At 41.5% G+C, this 20,801-nt stretch overlaps 1 protein-coding gene across 5 annotated transcripts in view; it reads right to left on the bottom strand.

Annotated features, from left to right (window-relative positions):
* LOC141803459 (RNA-binding motif, single-stranded-interacting protein 3) overlaps positions 1–20,801 on the bottom strand; it is a 372,997-nt gene that overhangs the window by 173,074 nt on the left and 179,122 nt on the right. For all 5 annotated transcript variants that reach the window (XM_074687515.1, XM_074687514.1, XM_074687516.1 and 2 more), the window contains one exon: positions 17,402–17,460. In XM_074687515.1, coding sequence (XP_074543616.1) covers positions 17,402–17,460 — 59 coding nt within the window. The remainder of the gene's footprint in view (positions 1–17,401; positions 17,461–20,801) is intronic.

The raw sequence follows: 20,801 nt of genomic DNA, 5'->3' as shown, positions 1-20,801 counted from the left end.
AGAGAATGAAAGAGAGAAAGGAGAGCATAAATGGTTGATTAAGAGATCTACATTTTTCATGATGAAGAGTTCAACATATTTTAAATGTGTACACCAACAAGTATGCATGAGCAGTTGTATGCAGTGCTGAATTTAAAAAAAAACATCTGTTGAGTCAATTAATTTAAATTCTGACAATAGTGATGCTGTTGGTCATTTTTCAAGTAATAAAAATTCTGTTTGTCTGGTTCCAAATTCCCTAGGGCTGTAGCTAATGTCTAATGTGATGAATGTTTATAAAACTAAACAAATTACAAATTAAAATGGATTTTTCCTGAGCTGCTCCCCAAATGCACGAGTCATTTCAATAAGTAGAGAAGGTAAATGTAGGTCAACCTCTAATACAACACAATGAGAAAAGATATGATATAATGGGATTCAATACACAACGATAGGATACAGTACAATGCAATACAATGTGATATAATACAATGATACAAACAATACTTTAAGATACAACACAATACAAAATGAAAGACTATACCTATCACAACACGTAAGGAACATTGCAACATGTTTGACACATTATAGCATGACATGGCATGATGAAGTACAGTACAATGGGACATGATACAGTCTGGTGGGTACAATTCAGTTTGATAGAATTGGATGGAATATGATAAGTTACGATCTGACAGGGTACGACATGACCCACTAATTTACAACATGGTAGAATATGATGTTCCACAATTCTCCAATTTCACTTAACAGACACTTTTGTCCAAAGCAACATACAACACAAGCAAGAATTTCTCGAGAAGGAAACTTTTGTGCATCAAAGTAATTTCGGCTGCTGGTTCTGCCATCTAGTGCCAGAAGAAAAAGTGTTTGTTTTATTTTCCCCATCTAAAATAATGTAGTCAAAGCTAATAGCAAAAAAAAAAATAAAATAAAAAAAAAAAAAATGAAATTAGTGTAGCAATATAGTTCAACCATCATCAACATTCAATAACCAGTGAACCAGGGCTAAGTATTCACTAAGACCTGGGTCTGAGACCTCCTGACTCATTCCACCTCTGAGGACAAAGAGGAAAATGGTCAGATTAAGGGCCTAAATGTTTCTGAACAGATGAGTCTTCAGACATCCCTTAAAAGTAAAAAGGGGCTGAGCAAATCCTAAAAAGTTAGGTATCGTTCCACCACGGGAACAACAGAGGATATGAGTCTGGCTAGAGATTTAGAGCCGCACAAGGCTGAGAGCACCAAGCGTCTTTCATAGGCAGAGTGAAGTGGGCGATAGGGACTGTAGACCTGGATGAGGGACTCCAGGTAGGCAGGAGTTGTTCTTGTCACTATTCTGTAAGCCAGAGAAAGAGCTTCAAATGTGATTCGAGCTTTTGGATTTTACAATACAATACAATATTTTAAGATGCGTTGCACGACTGTTACAAATATGACACCATATACAATACAATATCACATGGTGTTATATCATATGCTATGATCGACTACTAAATTATGTATTATGGCAAGAAAAATATGATACACTATGATAAAAAAGAGTTCATGCTTTGACCTAATCTGTATATTGTTCCCTTTTCTTGTTTTAACTTTTCAAACTGGTCTTTAATAACCCAGCTCTAAATTACCCACAGTGCTTTTAATTGCTGCTATTTTAATTTATTTTCACTGAGGGCAAATTTTGTAGCTCAGAGCACTTTGTCACTTTGTTAAAATAGCTGTTTGGTAATAGAGCTGTTTGTTTAATGGGGAGGCTGAGTGACTTACTGTGAACTAAAACTAGTTTCTGGTGAAATTAAGTAACCTTGAACCTCGCCCTTCACTTTGATACCCGATTTAACGCCCACATTTATGGTAATATTGAGGTTCTGATTGACAGAAGAGAACAAAATGCCCTAAAGAGAAACTCAAGGATTAATGTTATCAGTTGCACTGTGGGGGGCCAAAGTGGAAAAGAGACAGTTATATATTTTTGATTAAACTATCCTCATGAATACTTGAAACAACAAATATTTATTTGTGTTATGAGTTGTAAAATTACAAAAAATTACTTGAACATTATTTTTCTGTCCATTGAACAATATTTTTTTTCAGCACTGGGACTGTTTCTTTCACTTTTAAACTACTGCGAGATTAATGTATCTTAGTTTTGGTCTGTTGACTTGCAACAAAAGCTCATCCATCACTGAGATCTTATAGTTTTCTTCAGAGACATGTCCTTAGAAATAATAAAGAGCTTAAGTAAACTACATACATGAACGCAAAAGAGCTGCTGAAACGTTTTATAGCTGGTATATTTAAAAATGTCTAAGACCCATTTAGGGTTTGACCGTCCCCTCTGCCCTGCAGGGAGGGTACGCTGTGGTTTCTGGAGGCTGCGGTGTGCTGTGCAAACACTGAGGGGAGAACGTGGGGTTTTAAATAGCGAGATGGCATCCATGACTAACTGCGGCCGAGTGGAGACCGCCTTGGTCCCTCTCCAAACCCAGAGGAGAGCATCCTCGCTGGAGCTGCATTCCTCTGTCCTCCTTCATTTCGCCTGCACCAAGCAGCAGCTGACGGATGATAAATTTTGCGGTAACCCTCTGCTGAACCACGTGGGGGGATGAATGTGTGTGCGTGAATGTGTGTTTCAGTGCCTGCGTGTTTGCTGAACGGGTGGGTACAAATGCTCTACGTGATCGCCAGCTTTCTCGTTAGCGTGTTTGCTTGTGTGAGTAAACAGGGGAGGAACACAAAACTGTCTTTCAATGGAGGGATCCCGCAGAGGGACATCTGCAATTCATCTTTATTTAAATGTTGAGTATTAAAATGTTAGCTTTGGGCAACAGACTTCTGACCACATCCCTGCCGTCAGAGCATTAACACCACGGAGAAGTGACAGGCATACAGCAACACTAACCCCCCAAACGATACACCCTTACCCCAATGGCGTCCTATAAAATCAACAACCATGTTTCCATGTGTAAACACCACAAATCCACATCATTTTTTTCAGCACTGGGATGAGGTAAAATTAGCTCAAATGCATGCAAAAGCTTGTGCAAAACACAAAATCTGCAGTGCTTTTCCCCATTTTCTCATCCAGTGCACTCACACTGCCCACTTTACGCTTTGAGACAGTGCCTATTTGTTGTAAAATAACTCCCACAAAAGATTCCTCTATATAAGACACGAGCAAGAAGATAGCAGTACAGGCAATTAACTTATCAACCCTGCAACATGGATTTATAGCTCAGGCATTCGTCTCGGGCCCAAGCAGCCAGCCGATTGGCTGTATTGTATTTCTTGTCATCTTTCCTCGCAGGTGGAGGAGTGTCCTTGTCAGGGAGCTGCAGTCGGGATCTGCAGAGGGCAACGTGCCAGGGCTCAGGGCCAATGGGGCCACTGGCAGCTCATTGTGCAGAAGACAAACTGAACAGGAGGCTGAAAAAACAGATTCCTCATCCAATATATGTGCAAGTGGTATAAATGAGTCCTGCACGGCGGAGATGCAGCTGCAGATTTGATGCATTTTGCTGCAGTGGAATAAGACAGGGATGGAGGTGTTAAGCAGACGTGCCACCTTTTCTGCGATTCTTAACACGACTGTGTGGGAAAAAAGTTAAATATCCTGATGAAATATGCAAATCTTTGTCATATTAACATTTAAAGAGCTAAATATCAAAATGTTTTCACATATGGGTTTCCTCTCTATCTCAGCATTTTTTTCCTTCTTCATTTTACAGCTCATCATTTTATCCCCCCTTTTGCTCTCTTAATGAATTCATATGTATTCACACTCATTAGCTATAGCGCAGCACCATATGGCTTTCCGCTACATTTTCCGCTCTAAATTCAGCATGACGGTTCAGAGGATATTGGAAATATGTACGCTCTTTTAGGGGAGAGTGTTTGAGTTATGCAGCACTCCACACTGTGGTGCTTAAAAATTGTATTAAGACATATGTAGACAGATTTTTGGGAGAGATAGCTCCTAGAATTATATCAGTTCTTCAGAGATACAGGATTATCTCTGCAGACCTGAAAATGAGGTATTAAGGCATTTAGAGAAGATTTAGTCGTTGCAGGTGGAATATTTTCTGAAATGGTGCAAGCGTAGTCTCAATTTCAGACATGCAAATGAGTCATTGCTCAGCTTTCTGGGAGCTTCATCAGCCTGCTCGAGTAATAGCACCACCCTGATGTGTTTGCTGCAACATGTGAAGAGCACTCGAGAAAGGTCTGAGTCCTGAAGGGTGTTAATTACTTGTCAAGGGGTTGTTGAAAAGAGACCTGTGGCAAAATAACTGAGTGGCTGTACAGAACATGCACCCGGAAACACACACACATGAGCATGTAAGGCAGCCTTGTAAATGGCAGCACATGTACACCTGCCCCAACAGCCATGCGTGTTAACATATCAGTACATTTATGGCAACACAAGCACGCCAACAGTTTCACACACCCAGCTTAGAATGTCAAACAACTTTGGATAGCTGCTCATTACTGCTGCTGTTGATGTGAAAATGCCACAAGCGCTGTGAGCGCACATCGACAGAAAGAGCAGGTGCAGTTCTCGGTTCGCATTTCTCTTCACTTCTTCTATAACGGAATTTAAAATACCTGCTCTCTTTTCATTCCAATAATACCTGAAGATTACCCACAGTGCTTTGGTATTCATGCTGTGTGCCATCAACATGTTATCCCCATTTGAGCTGCAGTTTGTAATACGCAATGTAATCACATCAGGTATTCCGCTTGACAGCCCCACCACCGAGATGAGACGATTGGTTAAATATTTGAACAAGGTGCGATCAATGAAGATCAAGCATCCTCAGAACATGAAAATCTCCAGGTAGAGACAACCTGAAAGCTAAAATCTGGACAAAGACAAAGTGTCCCACTCCTCTGAACAACTACAAAGTCCGGTTTTCTTTCTTCTGCATCTGTTGGCTGCTCAAGGGGAACGGCTCAGCCGCCCCCAGTCGCCTTCTTCTTCTACTTTGCCATTATGATTTATTCCTTCCTTAACTAATCAAGGGGATGATCATTAGTCAAGAGATGTGCAAAAGGGCCACAGCCTTGGCAGGTCAGTGCAAGGCCATAACTCGCACTGTGGTTCCCCCTGCCGTCCTCGGGGTAGGTCCAGGATAAGAGATGACTCTTGGTACGCCCCCTCACCTTCCACCAGTGCCCTCAGAGGCATTAGTCAACAAACAGAACGAGGAAGAGGGCTCCAGGATGTGTTGTGAAATGGAGTGAGCCACAGATTAATGGAGAAAGCCACTGTGGTGGCAAAAATCTCCTACTGAGATCCCCAAGAGTCAGTTTGTAAGATGTTGAAATCCATTACATTCTTTTTTTACACCCTTTGTTTGTAACACACACAGTGAAAAGGACACATTCCCCAAATTTGTGATGGATTAGTGTGCCAAACTGGTCTTGGGAAACCTTGGTTTATTGTGATCCTTGATTCTGCAGCTTCAAACCACACCACATCCTTCTCTGCACACACACACACACACACAATAATCATCACAAATACACACACACACGAAGTCCATGACCCTACTGCATGCAAAAACAGAACAGGAAGTGGAGAGGGCACAAAAGGTCAGAGCTCCAGGAATGCAGCACTGATGGCCTGGCTGCTTCTATTTATGAAAAAACTTGGCCAATCAGACGCTTCCTTTATAAGCGGCCAACTCAGGGGGCATGGGAGGGGGCCGAGGGCAAGAGACAGGGATTTCTGTGTGTGTGTGTGTGTGATTGTGATTTTGGGTGCTAACAAAGGCCGAGGCTGTTATCCAGTGCGAGCGTGCATGCTGAATCCGACCAAATCAATATGATTATCCCTCAGCTATTGCTAATTAGAGTCATTAATACGCAATGCGAGCAGGAAACAGCGCACCCCTCCCTCTCCTTCGCCTTCTCTCTCAAACTCTCTCCTTCAGCTGATCTCGCCTCTTTCTGGAACGGCTTTAAGGTAACAGAGGCATTTGGAAAAGGTCCGCTGTTGGCCGCACTTCAGTCGAGATTCTCATCTGCACATAATTCACTTTCAAAGGGCAGAGGGGGCGGGAGGGAGAATCCTTAATTGCGCCGGCACAATGTACAACATAGACAAATGTTTATATCTCAGCCCACTAATGAGAAACCAATATCGAATGCAAAAAGCACTCTCTGCTTTTTCTCCCCCTCCCCTTCTTCCCCCTTCTCTCCCCTCCCTTACCCCAAATACACAGATACACATGCACATGACAATGAGAAACAGGCCTATTTGGAAAGCTTCACCTCATTCATCAATAGCCCTTATGCTTCGAGTCATGCAATACTCCACTCAGGCTCTGATGCAGCAATAAATCTGTTTTTATAGAATGTAACATTGACTATGTTTCTCCATTAGGCTGATCCTGTGGTAGGAGCAGGGGATGCTTTGGATTGTAATGGTGAAGCCCGAGACAGGCTTTTAAACTGCAGCGAGGAGGCTGCATACAGTGTGCAGCTCAAATTGATTTTGTGTTAAAAAGGAAAGGACACTGTGTCCAAGTTGAAAGCTCAGATGCTGTGTCATAGCAACAAAACTACAGACTTCAGATGGAGGATCAACACAGACTAGATGAGACAGAGTCTCAGTGATGTCACACATTGGTTACTGATGTGGCGGTGAGAACTCCTGATAAAGCCCTGACTGCAACTAATGTTCGCTTTGTTGAGAAACTGGCAAAAAATTTGGATTCCACAGATAAAAAGTGAGCCACAGTTTGTCTGAGGATGGTTTGTGCCCTGAAAGCTGTTGCTGAAGCATCTTCAGAAGTATATTAAAAAAATCACCAGAAAACCAAGAAACAATCTAAGGAACTGTCTTTCAAACTGTCAAAAGGCCTTTTTTTATCCCAACATGGTCATGTTGACCCTTGACACACACTTACCAAAAGGAAGTGGTAGGCTCTTTTAAAACAAGTTTTCTCCTATAGGAAAGTTCCACTTGTGGCCTTTAAGTGGTCTTTAGAGATTTACACATTCAGTGGATGCATAATTTATATCAGGGGCCCATATACGTATATTTAGTGATAGTAAACACCACACTATAAATTTGTATACACACCCATAATAGTCTACAAACTGACCGTACAAAAAAGAAAGAAAGAAAGAAACAGAAAAAAAAAATCCAACATAAAAAGGACTTACTTCAGCACTTTAAAACTAAACTCCCTGCTAAAACTGACAGAAACACAGTAACTAACGCTTACTTTCACTTTCTGTGGTTGACTGTTTGGAACTTTTTCATGTTTTCTGTACTCTACATTTTTGAAAGCTTTCTTTATTTTCAGGTCGAATGTGTTGAATAAGAATTCTTATCTCCTTTTGGTGTTTTGCTGTAACTCATGGGCAAAGTATCCAGTGTAGATTTCTATTTGTGAAGCCAACAGATTGACACTCCGTCCCTTCAGATTCCACTTCCACAGAGAAAATGAATAAATCCATGAAGCTCTGTTTTAAATGCAAAAGGTTACAAAAATAGATTCTAATCTAGAATTCTCATAGATAATCTCACTTAAAGCAATTAAAGAGACTAGAAAAAAAGGAAAAAAAAAAGAAAAAAAAAGAAAAAAAAAGAAAAAAAAAGGGAAGTCCGAAGTAGGGATGCGCAATATAGCGGTATCAATATCTGTATCGGCCGATGTTTGTCAATTTTTTTAACATGTCGATATCAGCCGATGTGTAAAAGTGGGCCGATATTTACTCATTAGCTGTCAACCATTTTCAGAGCATCTTGAATGATCTCTCAAGACCCAAATAATATTGTTTTCTATGACTGTGTAAACACCAAAACTTCCCAAGAAGAGTGGATAAGAAAACAAGTTTGAAAATGAAGGGAGATATTAAAAAATTCAGTTTGCATGGTTTCCAGTATGTTCACAATTTGATCGTCTCAGAATTTTTTTTTTCTTTTATACCAATATTGGTATCCACAAATAGCGGTTATCTGCCATAACAGCAATATTAATATAGGATATTGGTATCGGCCAAAATTTTCATATCGGTGCATCCCTTAAGGGTGTATTTCTTAGAATTATTCTCATTCGCTACTATCATCAAACCTTTGTTTAGGCTCCAACAACCAGTTGAAAGTTGGAATGAGATCAGTATGGAGCTAAGGTTTTATTTCTTTTTTGTTAATGTTTATTCTGACAGTCTGATAGTTAATAGAAAGTCTTTCTGTGAGGCCTGGAGGTTAGGTCCTGCGTCCCTTGAGCCTGGCTCTTTGTGGGGGTACAAGTCCAACCTTCTTCATGTCAGTCCTTGCGCATTCTGTTTCCTGCTCTATCACTGACTAAAGGCATGAAAAATAAAGCCTGAAAATAAAGCCTGAAAAAAGAGTTGTTATGTGGTGTTTTATTGCAAAATTGACTGGACGCTCCATGCCATTCCCATGTTTGACCTCCAGTCCAGGTTCAGCAGTCCTGTTCAGCTTAAAGCCTGCTGGACTAAAGCACTTTTCAAAACAGACTTGCAGCGCGAAGAGATGCTTCAGACATGTGTATGACACACACTGCGCTGCCTCTTATGGAAGCATCAACTACAGTGGGTGTGGATCAGCTCCAGAGGGCGTGAAGCAAACGGGAGTCGGGCGCGCTCTTACTGTGAGATCAAGAGGTTAGTAAGGCTGCCGCACCAACAGGATCAATGCATGAGCCCTATCTATGCAGAAGCCTCGTCTTTAATGTGATTCAAATACAAATAATTTGAGCTTTGTACAGTTTGAATGAAGACCATCTGTGTTTTGTTTTTCAAGCAGTAAAAGTTTTCTGGCTTTAAATAAGGGCTCTAATAAGTTGCCTCAGCCTTCGGAGCCGGTCTCTGTGGACACTTGAGGACCTGCAGTTCATCGCTCTCCTATATTAGCTCCGTTCATTTCTCAACTCTGTACGTCCCTGCTTGGTCATCAGCTCCTGCTCCAATCTTCGCCATCAGATGTTTGGATGCTTCAGACACGATAAGATCTAAGAGGCAGCTACAGGATGTAAGCGTGTTTTACATCTAGTCACCCACATAGCGGTCAAAAGGTGACAGTAATTCTCTCAAAGTGCGAGTTTATGTAATGCCCCTGTGAGAATTTAGCATTGTAAAATGGATGGCAAATTCCAGGGCAGAGAAATGAACAACAACAACAAACTGCAGAACACACAAGCCACTAGAGAATATCTCCTCATCTCATCAATCTCCCACAATTCAGTACGGTGGGTCTGTCGCGGCACAGCGCCAGTTGGGGGCCGGTGAATCTCGGGCGCAGCCTTATCTCCCAGTGGCGGAGGAGGAAGCGGAGGTCCTTTAAAGGGCTGAGGTCATTTCCTCTGCCTTCAGGCTCTGGCAGGGAAAATAAAATGTCTCCATTCGGTCAGCCCTGCTTCATTTCAAATGCCGCCGCCGACTTTTAAGAGGCCCTCGTGGGCAGGCGGTGGCAAATGAGCGGTTTTTCGGGTTTTCCTTTCCTCTTTCTTTCTTGATACCGTGCTTCATCTGTGATGCAAACCCCCTAAATCTCTCCTGGATCTCTTCAGCAACTGTGAAAGTGCACAGACAGATGTATAGATAGAGTATGAGAGCGAAGGAGACAAAGAAACACAAAGAGGTGAAGGAGTGTGTGAGTGCGGAGGAGCATCGGAGCGGGAGAGTTGAAGAGCTGAATGCCTCCTCTTACCCACAGCGCTTGACAGCCCTAAAGCCCTTTCACAACTTCCCCTTCCCATTTCTCTCCGAGCCGGGCTACATCCAAAACGTGTGTGTATGTGTATTTATCACCATGCTCAGATTATGTGCTTTTGTTGTGAACCCTGTTGGTGTGTGTGCGTGCATGTGTGTGTGCCTGGGAGCCTGTGTGTCACAGAGTAAGGCAGGCAGAGGGAGTGAGTCAGCGCAGGGAAGATAGAGAGGCTCATTGAAAGGCCTGCATGGTGCGGTCGGTGGTGGAGGAGAGCAGCCAGGGACAGGCAGACAGGCAGGCTCACATGCTGTGATGTTAGAGAGAGGATTGATAGATCTGTTGCATGGCCACTGCTGCTGCAAGAGCCTCACACACACACACCTCGGGCAGATGGATGGGGGATGCGTGTGGGGGTTCGATTAGTCTTTGTGTGCGTGCCCTTTGTGTTTGAGTGCGTGGGAGAGGTGTATTACATGGTCTTAGTGTGTAGTTTTTGTGATGTGCTGCTTCAAACAGGAGCACTTGCACAGACTTGTCTACACAGAGAGCTGATGCTTATACATACAGATGTATGGAAGCTGAACAATGTGTGTTTGCGTTGCTGCGTGGGTGCCGTACCTGCGGTGGTTTATGTTTGTATGCACACGAAAATATGCTGTTTCCCTAACACCTGACCTGTAAGTACAGCAAGCATCATCACTGTTTTTCTGCCTCTTCCACAACAGACAGCCTCCACTCCCACGCTCACTATTCCATCTCAGATATCATCGGCTTTCCATCTTCCTATCATCTCTCTCTCACACTCACTGTCGATGTCTTTTATAGATGTTTCATTTACAGGACAAATAAAGAGCTACTGCTGATGAAAGGCCTTCATTGGCATTTAACACTTGTTTATTAAGTTTAAGTGGGATCACACATCTTAAGTGAGTGGATGCATGAGAAGGTCCAGAAGGTTCACTCATTTGCATCTTCAGTAACTACAAACCACTCTAGGGGTTGTACACTCATGGAAACAAGCTGAAGCTGCAGCTAACCTAAAAACCTGCAATGTAATGCTTATTTATATTAGAAGGCATGGATGGGCATTCAAAGTAAATGTACTACCACAGACTCACAGGGAGAGGAGAGACCCATGAGCGTGTGAACAGATTGGAGAGATGAACAGGGCCTGAATTGCAATGCAGGATTGCATGTTTTACTTATTTGGTTACCACAAAAGACTCACTTGTTCATTCTGGCTTTTGGCACAAGATAGCCACTTTTATTGAGTCTTTTTTGTCCATTTATATTGTTGTTTTATGATTTATATGGTTATGCATTAAATGTTTTAAGTTTTATTGTTTTACAGTTTTTATTGTTTTTATTGATTGCTAGGGGCCGCCCTGTTAGCTATGGCTGCCTTTTGCAGCAGCTCTCTCTTCTTTGTCCGTTTCTTGTACTTTTTTGTCTCTTTTTCGTCATTTTTGTATCTGGAGTGGATCATTACTTTGTATGGCTCATTTGTTGGTCATAGACATCAAACTGGTTTTGTCTTCAGTGATAGTTTTACTAGTTTTGCTCCTGTGTTTGTCTGGAGATCCTACATGTAACCATGGCTGCTTTATTAACATGTGAACTCAGCTGTTAGCAGCCTGTAACATGCCAATGCTAACTGGTGTAAGGCCTGATGTCTTCCCCCAAGGTAAGGAGGATGAGGTGAGGACGACGTGCTGGTTCTCAGGTGTGAGCTAAGAAATGACGACATGGACCTGTCCTTCCATCCATTGCTATTGGGAATATAAGATCTATCTCCAATAAGATGGACGAGCTAGCCATGCAAACACAGCAACAGAGAGAATACCAGAGGGCAGAGTAGCACCATGCTATTCACAGACATGGCTAACAGAGCTAACACCAACACCATATTGGAAGAACTTCACCTGCTATGAGCAGACAGGATCCAGGAGACAGAGACTGAACAGACTGCTGAAGAAGCTCAGTCCTGGACCCTGTGGAGGTGGAGGCTGGCTGAACTGGAGAATGATGGACAAGCTGTCATCATCTATTTTCTTATGGGCCTTTTTACACCTTCTATACATTTTCTTACTTTTGTTTTCTTGATTGCTGCTGTGACTTCAATTTTGTTGTACTTGTTAATAAAGTTCCATTCTATTCTATTCTATTCTATTGTTTCTGACTTTTTACTGCCAACGCACTTTGGTGGGCCACTGGCTGTTCTAAATGTGTTATATAAATAAAGCTGACATTGACATTGACAATGACAATGACATTGACAAATCAGATTTGTATAATGACTGGAAATATGGTAAATGCTTGCACAGTTATGTAACAGGAATGGGAATCAAAAGCCATTTCCAGAATACATCCAACTAATTCTAGCCATCAATATTATTTGCTTCAATCCTTAAAGAGGGGAAACAATTCGCTCCCAAATTAAAAAAAACAAACAAAAAAAACACTACCAACAATGCTGGATGTTCATCCTAAATTTCAAACTGCTACATAATCATATGTTGTGGAAGTTTCTAAATTTGTCTGTAAACTGCTGTAATACCCATTTAATACCTGGAATTCTGATGTAATCTGCACCTACGTTGTTTTCATGGACTAATTCATTAACTGGCCAATTATTTGCAGTCATGCATGCGGCCAACACTACAGCCAAACATGCCATTCCATAATGGTACGTTAGGACTAATGGTCCTGTTTGCTTAATGACTGAACATGCATACATGCCTTAATCTTGAGACTTGAGAGAGGCTATACATTGCTGCTTCAATTTTGCCTTAATTTCAAGTTTTGAATGAAAAACTCAAACAAAACAACAGATGACTCGCTTGGCAGCTTTTTTTTTTTTTTTTTTTAAAGGCTGTTTTCCTCTGCTGATCGTTGTTCACTGTAACTTGCCCCTGGCCCCTGAGGTAGTTGGTGCTTTACTCCAGCCTAGCAAAAAGTTTGTGCTTGCTGAGCTCCAGTTTTAAGCACCTGGAGCTGGTGCTGCGTCACTGGAAAGACAAAGAACTGGGGCTAAGTTAGTGTAGTGGTTATACACAAAATATCAGGAGTCCCATGCCTATAATGCTCTATTTGGCTAGTTTTTCTGTGTGAGGAGTGATCCTGCTGTCTGCTGACTCTCAGATGAATGAAGCAGTGGTTTTCAGTTGTAACAGCTGTTGTTTAAAGAAAAGTCCTCTCGAGTTTTTTCTGTAAAGTAACAATACATACTCATCAAACAGATCTTTAAAGACAACCTCCAACAATGACAGATACATCTCTAGATGTGTACGGTTGTGTCAGTGTAGATCACTTGTGCCTCAGCTTGTCCTCTCTTTCTCCCCTACACACATTTGGAAACACATGATATTGCTGTCTGCTCTAAGCTTGATATGCTACATGCCAAAATTTTCTGTCATGAAATAACATTTTTTAAAGTCCAAGCCAAGTTCTTTTTGTGATCTGATAAAAAAAGAACCCCATAAAATAGAGCAACATCAACAGCTGTTGTCCTGTGAAGTAAATCTGATCTCAACTATGAGCTCATTCATCATGATGTTTCCCCCTGCAATGCTTGAGTTTTATTTCTACTTCAATATAATCTGATTATGATGCAATATATCTGAGACTTACATTTTTTGATTTCTCATTATTAGCTCTGGAATCGAAAGCTTAATATATGACAGAAACTGTGCAGTGGATTAAAGTGCATTGAGACAACTTCCAAAAGTTATTACTGAGGCGTTCCTCGGCTAACACACCATCCTTTTTTTCCAAAAGAATATGGGTAACTAGAAATAACACTCAACCAAACAATCTCTAACAGCTTAATTGAAAACATTCAAGATGCACTGTTAGTGTGGTGGTTATACCCCAAAAATTGCTGGCACACACATCTTTACCCCCTCTTTTTCTTGCTTTCCTGAATCATTTTTGGAGTTTTCGGGGCTAAATTATGTCCTGGCAGTAAGATATGTTATCACCTTATAATATAGGATTTACTACATCAATACAGAAAGGCGAGGCTGTTCCCTGAAGTATCGTTACTTTTGGTTGAGATATTAAGATATGCAAGGTTAAAGGAGATGAGCGCCTTTGAATGAAATAAAAATCAAAGCAGTTATTCAGTGAGTTTGAGATATATGCTGCCATCTCTATTTTCTCTCATACTATCTCTCCCCCTGCGATGACTGCTCCTGACCTCATCTCTATCCCATTTTTTCTCACGTTGTTTTTGCCGGCGTGCTCGGTGAGCTGAACTCAACACAAATAACACAAGGGGGAGGAGAGGAGGTGGAGCAGGAGGAGAAGAGGGGCCGCTGCGCTGTGCGATGGTGGCGCGTGGTGATAAGCTGCCGCTCTGACATTTAAACAAGTGTCAGGGTGAAGGGGTCAGATGACTGGAAACAATGCGTGACTAGATCAAGGCGAGATGACGATTTGCTTTGTTACACGGAGCGCTCGAATGCACGGCAGCACATCAGGTTTTCCAAAAAACAGCTGCTCGGCAGGTTTATGCTGTGAATCCTGCTCACCTTGCAGGAGGTGGTGAGAGTAACACTGAAGGATGTTTGACTAAAGCAGCTGAAATGTAGATTCTGAACAACTTTTTCTCTTCCTTCAAGCAAAAAAGAGGAGTAATTCATCCCCTCAAGGTTACTCATCTTTTCTTTTTCACACTTTTTCTTCCTCTTTGTCCGCCTCCCTATCTCTCCCTGGGTGCAGAACAGGACCATCCTTTCCACTCATAAACTACGTCTGCTTATATTTGCTTCTTGGCATCTCCACAGCGCTGCATTCCAGGAGGGTGACTTATGGGAAACATTGTCTCCCACATAACTCGGTGCTAAGCTGAGCTGTTTTTTATTGAGTGTCAGTGTGTGCCGTGCATAACTCAGGTCAGCTGGACACACAGAGGAATAACCTGTAATCGAGCAGTCTTTTTCTTTCATTACGGAAAAGCAGAGCTCTCTTTCTCTTCTTTTCTGGACTCAATCTGCCTCTCTTCTTCTCTGTTTTCCACCTATTTAATCCAGCCTAACCCTAACCCTGTGTCCCGTGACCTACACATACACCCTTTCTTACTAACATGCCTCCACTCTTGTCTCTAATAGCCTGTAGGACTCAGAGAAAAGGACCTGTCAAGATAATCAGGCCCCTTTTTTCCTCCTTTCTAAAAGGTAGAGGTTCTTTTCCTGAACATTTTGACCCAGAGCATGCCTGGCAGGATAAACTCAGGCGGAGGGGAGGTGTGGAGCGGGGTTAAGAAGACAGCTTCACCTTGAAAGGCCACACTTCAGAGCCCGGGAAACCACAAAAAGCAATTAAAAGTATTGATGGAACTTCAATAGCTCTTAAACAGTGCTGCCAGACACCTCGGGGCAAGTAGCACACTAATCTTTTTTTTTCTCCTCATCCTTCTTTGCTTCATTCTCCCCATTCCCTCCTTTTTTATTCGCTGGAGTGAATGCTATGTAAAAAAAAGAGAGAGACAAGTGTATGAAACGTTTTTATAGCTATGCGAAGCAGGTGGCGAAAGTGAAAACAGAGCCAAGATCCAAGAAGGTGAGTGTGACAATCATGCTAATTAAAGTTTATCTAATCCTTGCTAGTTTGTTAGCTCACTAATTGGCCCGCTATGCATGCATGCATGTTCAAGGATGTAAGACGTGTGCAGAAACAATCCTGGAAGAGCCACTAATGTCACGGCAGCATGTGTGCATCATTTACAGAGCAGACACTAATGGATCTCTACCAGAAACACACTTTCTTAAAAGATTGTCCGTGTGACAAAACAGGAAATCGAAGAGCAGACAGGGAGGGGGGCTGAGGCAGTGTCTGCTTATCCTCTAGAGCAGAGCATGACCGTCCAAGAACAGCTTGTTTACCCAGAATCTTCCTCCAGTACTCAGCTGAAGTAGCCAAATCACTCATTTATGAGGCAAGGCAACCAGGCTGGCGTCCATATTGGACCGTCTTTGATTAAGATACAGTCCTGAACTACCCTGCATGAATACTTTTACAGTTATTTTTGCACCAGAGTAACATTTCATAACCGAAAAAAATCCCATTCTACAGATGCAAAAAACTCAACCTTGTCCAAGCTGGGTCACCATGATGGCTTTATATCAGAGACCCACACAAGGCTCTCCAACAAAAAAAATATGGTTGAATAGGCTCTTGGGAAAGAAGCTACATTTCTCTTATATCAGGTTCAGCACTTACTGCCTGTAAATCCTGGGATATAATCGAAAGTCCCTTTTCTTCAAACAAACAAACAAACAAATAATAATAATAATAATAATAATAATAATAATAATAATAATAATAATAATAATAATTTTTATTATTATTATTATTATTATTATTATTATTATTATTATTATTATTAGTATTATAAAAATAATATTGATAATAATAATTAAAGACAACATATGAGAGGTACAGTTATCAAACATCAGGCCCATAACCTGGGGAACTGTCTGTCAGCTCGGACCTTAGACACCCTTTCCAGTTGCAAGCGAGATATGCCAGTGGTGGCAAAAGTTCTCCAAAAACAAATGAGCTTGGAGTCCTTATTCATCAGGTTTTTCTTCTGTGGAATCACCCAAAAAGCTTTGATCTGAATAACAGACTGCAAATGTGCAAGTATGCTTCTGAAAGGGTAAGGGAAGCATAGCCATCATTTATCTGGCCCCTATTCTGTGGAACAGAACAGCTTGGACCTAAATGGTAGACACCCACTCCACTTGAAAGTGCTGCCATGTCAGTAGTTCAAAAAGAAAAAGCCCTCAAATTTATGGGTGGCATAGCCACCATTCATCAGGTTTTTGATCTTTGAAATCATCTATGAGGCTTGGATCTAAATGGACAACACTCTTTTAGTGGGCAAATACAGACCTGCTAGTGGTACCTTCAGTTTCCAAAAGGGTAAAGAAGACACCCATTATTGGGCCCCAATTGTTTGGAATTCCCCTTCAATTTGCTAATGCAGACATATATGGTGTACCTGAAGAGTCCAAAACATGTATGGGAGGCGAAGCTCTTAGTGAGTGAGTCATAATGTTCCCCATAGACCTGGAGACAATACATTTAGGACTGCCCTTCTGGAACCCCAATTGTTAGACCTGCTATTGGCAGCAAGACCACACTTTGGATGTCTAACCATATTTTGGTGTCAAGCACAGGATGATTCAAATTTCTAACTGTAACCCTAACCTTAACCTGAAGCATTACCACCTTGCAACAAAACACAAAGACAAGTAGCCCATTGGAATGCTCTCCTGAAACTGCAACTTCCAACTCTGAGACATACATTATTGTAATTATCATGCCCAGGACCCACTCTTAACCTGAATGTGGCACCTGCTTGTGGCACAGCAAAAGTATGGGAGGCAAAGCCCCAATGACCAGGTCCTTCCTCCTGTGGTTACATCTACTAGTTAAAGCCTATTCAACAGACACAGACACAACCCACCGGCCTACTTGGAGCAGATGGTTGTCTACCGATAGGTCTGGTTCTGTCCCAGGTTTTTGTTCAGAGTAAATTTCCACTGCTACCAAATGACTGTTCACAGAGGATTTGGATATTGTTTAAAAAAAATGAGTTGAGGCCAACCACATTCAAAATGTTACTGCGTTGAAGTTAATTTACTCTTTTATTGCTTTTCCAGTTGTTCTTAAAATGATTGCAGAGACAGGTTAATGGCTTACCTTTGCACTGGTTGGTGTTCTTATCCAGTATGGCCTTGGTTGACACTATTTTCCCATACCTGCAGCAGAAAAAAAGAAAGAAAATTAAGCGTTTTTGACTCAGAATGCCCCACGTGATCTTTGACAGTTTGGGAAGTTCATACTTGTAGAGGATGTCTTACTTCTCATACTCTCTGCCATTTAGTTGCAACTAGCAATTTGCAAAGTAGCACAAATGTCAAAAGCCATTGAAAAGAGAAATCACTTGAGGTTAATAACATTAGGTTTATGGCTGACTTGAAATGAATGTGAAGCCCTCTGACATTTGAAGGGAGTCAATGAACATTTTTAAAGGTCTGCACACATGGAAGCACAGTGACCTATCTTCAGAGTTAGGTTAGTAGATTAATGTACAGGAGAACATTTCAGATTCAGATAAATCTTTGTTACAACTATAAAAAAAGTCACCAGATACATTTATTCTGATAAAGCAAAGTTGTTTTGCATTAACTTGCAAAAATTTTTTGAATAATTTCAAATATCTCATTTTATTTTTACAAAATTCTTCAAATCAAACCCAAAGCAAGTGTGCATTTGCCCCATTTGGTCAATCGCTGTAACTACCAAAGAAAAGACAGGAATCATCAGTATAAGTGAGTTATTGCAACATTTTTTCTTTTAATTTCTGTAAAATAGTGATATTTTCCGTTTGTATTCTACATCCCGTTCTGTCAAGTCTTCTTTAATCCTTGGCTTTAATTCAAAATCAAACATAGTATTGGTCCAGGCAGGTCATAAAAAGCTCATTCCACATGTCAGCTGATCTCAACACCAGCCCTTAACAGTTGACAGCCCAACCAATCACTTTCTACACATCCAACTGTTATATGTGAGACAGAGCATTCGATTGAGTCTGCCTTTTCTTTCTGCATTCTCCCCAAACCACTTTGAACCCCACTTCCAGTCTCTGATTTCACCTGTGCTCTGGACCCTGAGGGTCTTTGCTGCTGCTCTCTCTGCCTTTGTTTCCCATGAATGCGCATGAAAAAGAGGGGAGGTGTGCTCTCCCTGCGTTAAGCTTTGGCATTCCGCGTACGTATGCATATGGAAGGGTAGGGAGCCCTCACAACCTCGGTACTGCTAAATTAACATTCTGCATGCAAATCACAGTTATCTTTAACAAGAGAGGTCTTGAGTGTTTATAGTGATATGTCTTCAGCTCCTGATTTAATCTCGTAGCTGTTAGGTTTTCTCACACATGTGAACTAAACAGCTCAGCCTACATCATTCACACTCAAGGGAAATGTACAGACTGTTCTGCTGAATCTGAAGACTTGTGACTGGTTTAGACACACAGCTGATGTTTTCTTCTGTAGGTGCTTCATGCTTATGAACTGGAACATGTCATTAACTCTGAACATACAGTGTTTTCTTTACGGTTATCTTTAACATCAGTGCATGTCAATGGTTAAAATTCTGGCACCATAACTATGTCTGGTTTTTTTTTTTCTTCTTCTTTTCAGTAAAGAGCTGGTTAAACTTGTTCCTCCAAGCTCCTTGAAAGTATTTGAATCAATTCATTGTCAGGTGGTCCACACTTGTGTATTTTATTTTTGGTACCTGTAAACACACTTTTAATGAGATAGCACATTTAAGAGTTTATTTTATGATTCCAAAAGCTTTAATGATCTAGACGCTGGTAGAAGCTTCACATGAAGTCTCTAAATAGTGTTTTTCCCTAGGCTATGTTCATATAAATGTATATACTCCACAAGTTTTGCTGATTTTTCTACAATAATTGCCTGACAAAGGCTTTAAGACCTTTTTGTAAATATAAAGAGCACAAGTGCTCAGCGTGTGTAGGGATTTTTTAAGAATAAAATCTTTTCATAACAAGCACAAGATATAATATTTGGCTCAGTAAAAACAACCCAAAGCGTCCACTCTGTCTCTATATGTCTACATTATAGAGAGGTTATTTAAGTTCCTGACTCTATGGATTTGTATGCAGAGAAGGATGCTGGGAGTGTTTTGGTATTGAAATACTGACCTTACTGACTGACTGGATGACAGTGAGTTATTCTATCTGCTTGTCTCAGCTAAAACTGCAACACACTGCATCGTGTGCAGCGTAAAAAAGAACTGTAAGTACAGAACGTGCATGTCTGCATGGGCCACCCTGCAAGTTTGCCCTGTGTATATTTGCACGCGTGACTGCCTGCTCGCAGCTGTAACCTTGCTTGTATGTTCACACTCACGCATGTGATGTATACACGTCTGTGTAGAAAAACATGAGCGAGCGTAATTCTCTGCGTGTTGAGTGAACATCACAACGAGTGAGCAGAGGAGAGGCAGCTACGGTCTGTGTATTTGGCACACACACTAACAATCACACTCACACACAGAGACACACACTCACACACACACATTGTGTAGGGAAGAAGCAGTGGTGCATCCCGGCCCATATTTCACCAGCGGGGGATAATTGTGCCATTTCTCAACGAGTGGCGGAGACTCTATTTACTGCATGCTGCGGTGGGGTGGGTGGTGGATATGAACTGATGAGCTCAGAGAGGAAAACTACCAGCTCACACACACACACGGATATGACTTGAGTACACACACGCACAAATACACACAAACAAATATGCACATCCGAAGACAGCACTCACCAATCAGCGGTTTGTCTCTGTTCTTACAATAAACGCCACTTTTTGCTATATGTATTATTATGTACTGCAGCAGAATGTGAGTAAAGATGAATGTGGAACAGTGAGCGCTGGTTTTATTAGCGAGCATGCAGAGCTGGGTTAGTAGCTGCAGTTGTGAGGCGTGTGTTCGTAACATAAACATTGAGTAAGGACTGAGAGTCGATACTGAATCACAGTCCTCGGTATTGATTCTATGCTGTTGATTTGCACTTGAAATCACTCAGCTTACTACAACTTTTCCTCCTTTGCTCATCTATTTTTTTCTTTGAACACAGGTGTCTTCCCCTCTTCGGTGCTTAAGTGAATTATTTGTCATGCTATCAGTCTGGGAAGCAGTTAAAATGCTCAGCACAGTTGGCACATATTAGGGGAAAGTTCTCATTAAAACTTTGTTTGGACTCTGGGGAAGCAGGAGACAGTAGCTTCCCAATGCCAACTCATCACTGCTCGCCTCATTAAATGTTAAAGATGGCTCATCAATGCCTCCTCTCCTCGGTCCAAATACACAGCACAAAGACACTGCAGCGAGATGAAAAGGCGAGGTGGAAGGAGCCAGCTTTGTCTCCGTGATGGAGACATATTGTGGATGGATGGAGAATGTGATCTGCATGTTCATGTATGTGGTGTTTGAGAGTTTGTGTATGTATGTGTGTGTGTGTGTGTGTGTGTGTGTGTGTGTGGCTGTGGTTGACCCTGCTGGCAGCTCCTTT

This window comes from Halichoeres trimaculatus, unplaced genomic scaffold, assembly GCF_033239565.1.
Source record: "Halichoeres trimaculatus isolate MK-OKI-2021-1 unplaced genomic scaffold, fHalTri1.1 fHalTri1_scaffold_14, whole genome shotgun sequence".
In the NCBI taxonomy this organism is placed as follows: Eukaryota; Metazoa; Chordata; class Actinopteri; order Labriformes; family Labridae; genus Halichoeres; species Halichoeres trimaculatus.
Note: the sequence above shows the minus strand (reverse complement) of the source record. Positions and strands in the feature narration are given on the sequence as shown.